The sequence below is a fragment of the Echinops telfairi genome, unplaced genomic scaffold (assembly GCF_000313985.2).
Source record: "Echinops telfairi isolate 266 unplaced genomic scaffold, ASM31398v2 ScPeMD7_1713;HRSCAF=2227, whole genome shotgun sequence".
Taxonomy (NCBI): domain Eukaryota; kingdom Metazoa; phylum Chordata; class Mammalia; order Afrosoricida; family Tenrecidae; genus Echinops; species Echinops telfairi.
The window spans coordinates 17,100,378-17,102,382 of record NW_022105611.1 but is presented as its reverse complement, the minus strand read 5'-3'; the positions used below and the strand labels follow the sequence as shown (position 1 = coordinate 17,102,382).

The following is a 2,005-nucleotide window of genomic DNA, read 5'->3' as shown; positions in this document are numbered from 1 at the left end:
TAAATAAATATATTTAATTATCAGCAATTTGGTTTTATCTCTCTATAGAACCCTGTCAAACACACCCACAAAGCTCAGAAAATAAGGTCTTTCACCTTTAGCTCCGTCTGACCCCTGATGTCGATTTTGTAGCCTTCGTCCAAGCCAAGCAGGGTCTGCATGGTGTTTCGGCTGACGTGAATTCTGTAGGCTGAGAAGAAAGGTCACCGCCAAGTCACTGCGTGGTGCAGGGCCTGTCACACCCCCGGCGGGTGGCCAACCTGCCACGCACACGGAGCCTTCTGCTGCCCCCCTCGTGCCCCTCATGGGCAGTGGGCCACCAAAGCCGAGGCCCAGAGGGAAGCGGAGGACAGACATCGAGGGTTAGGGGAAGCCCTCGTAACGTTGTTTCTCTTGCAGGGACTTCTCTGAAGCCGGCTTCCCTTTCCTTTGCAGAACGGGCCACCCCACTAGGCCCCCACTAGGCCGCCACACCTGCGCCAAGCCGCATTAGAGAGTGAGCCAGGCAGGTAACTGGAAGTAGAAGCCCCAGGACCTCAACCGTTTGTTTCAGCTGCTTGGGGATGCTACCTGCAAGGCCAGCAGTTCGAAACCACCGGTCGGTCCACGGGAGAAAGATGAGACTTTCTACTCCCGTGAAGAGTTACAGCAGTAGAAACCCACAGGGGCAGTTCTGCCCTGTCCTAGGGGGTCTCTATGAGTCAGAATCAACTTGATGGCGAGAGAGAGACCCAGTTCATCAGAGAGGTTCCCGCTGCCAGCAGGGACCTAATGTGGTATTCACAATTTTTATAAAACAGATCTCTTTTTTTGGTGAACTACCGATGAGCCCCTTGTTTGAGGACATCAAGCAAGCCAGTGGTGGGGCCAAGGCTAGGACCCAGGTTTGCTCTCCCTCGAGTGTCCTCATCGCCTCTCTGCAGGCACCTCTGTGGAGAAGGAGCAGGAGGATGCCGGCCCCTCTCCCTGCGTGGCTTCATGGGGAAAGAGTTCGCTGCCACCAGCCGGGGGGTTGGTTCCTGAGCCTGGAGCCGTGTAGAAAGGGAAATACTCACGCAGCCCCGTGGACTCCATCCGGGATGCAGTGTTGACGGTGTCCCCAAAGAGGCAATACCTAGGCATGGTGAGGCCCACGACGCCTGCCACACATGGCCCTGAAACACACGTGTGCCCAGGAAGCTCAAGCTGGCCCTGCGCCAGGGGGAGGTCCACTGTCAGCCTTGTCCCTCCCCACTGCCACTACCATGCAGCACCCTACATCCTGGATTCCAGCTGGGGGTGGGGGAAGGGAGCTACAGAGTCTCCTGGGCACCTAATGAGATGGTGGCACCTGCCCCCAGCTCTAGGTTGGGAGTAGGGGACCCAGATGAAACCCATCCCTGCCCTTGGGGAGCTCAGCCTGGACATTGTGCTCACGGCTGTAAGGAGGGAAGCACCCTTCTGTGCCGGCCAGGAAGAGCCCCTGGCCCAGCCCAGAAGACTTCAGGAGGCAAGTCATGAGCTGCTTGGAGAAGGACAGGGAAATGAGTGGGCAGGGACCAGTCAGTGCAGGTACAGAGCCTGTGTGTCCCTGGGAAATGGTCAGGAGCGGGGACTGAGTATGGATGGAGAGCCAGAGAGGGGAAGGTGGAAGACAAGGTTGGAGAGGTTAGCGAGGAGGTGGGGGCTCTACCTGGGGAGCAGGGCTTTATCCTGCAGGTGAGGGGAACCACATAGGGAGAAGGGGGTGGAGTCAGGGCCTGGGAAGGCTATGTCAGAAACCCAGGGGCTTCCCCCAGACCCATCTCAGCAAACATCGATTTCTGTGTGTGATCGCAGATTTCCACCCTGCCTCTCTCATGGAATTATCAGCTCCTCAGCACAGACCTACATGCCTTTGACAGAGGCTGGGACAGAAAAAGGAGATTTGCATCTGAGCCTGGCAGAGTCTGTGACTGACAAGCTCCAGAACCTTCAGGTGACTCTATTTCTCTTTCTTTCTGTCAGAGTCTAGCTGTGCAGATTG

At 56.7% G+C, this 2,005-nt stretch overlaps 1 protein-coding gene across 1 annotated transcript in view; it reads right to left on the bottom strand.

The window, feature by feature from the left end:
• The window catches only part of LOC101651594 (guanylate cyclase D-like), an 87,017-nt gene that overhangs the window by 7,707 nt on the left and 77,305 nt on the right, over window positions 1-2,005 (bottom strand). Inside the window, exons 16-17 of the mRNA XM_013006188.1 lie at window positions 1,056-1,154; window positions 96-190 (exon numbers count right to left, since the gene is read on the bottom strand). Of these exons, the coding sequence (XP_012861642.1) occupies window positions 96-190; window positions 1,056-1,154 (194 nt within the window). The remainder of the gene's footprint in view (window positions 1-95; window positions 191-1,055; window positions 1,155-2,005) is intronic.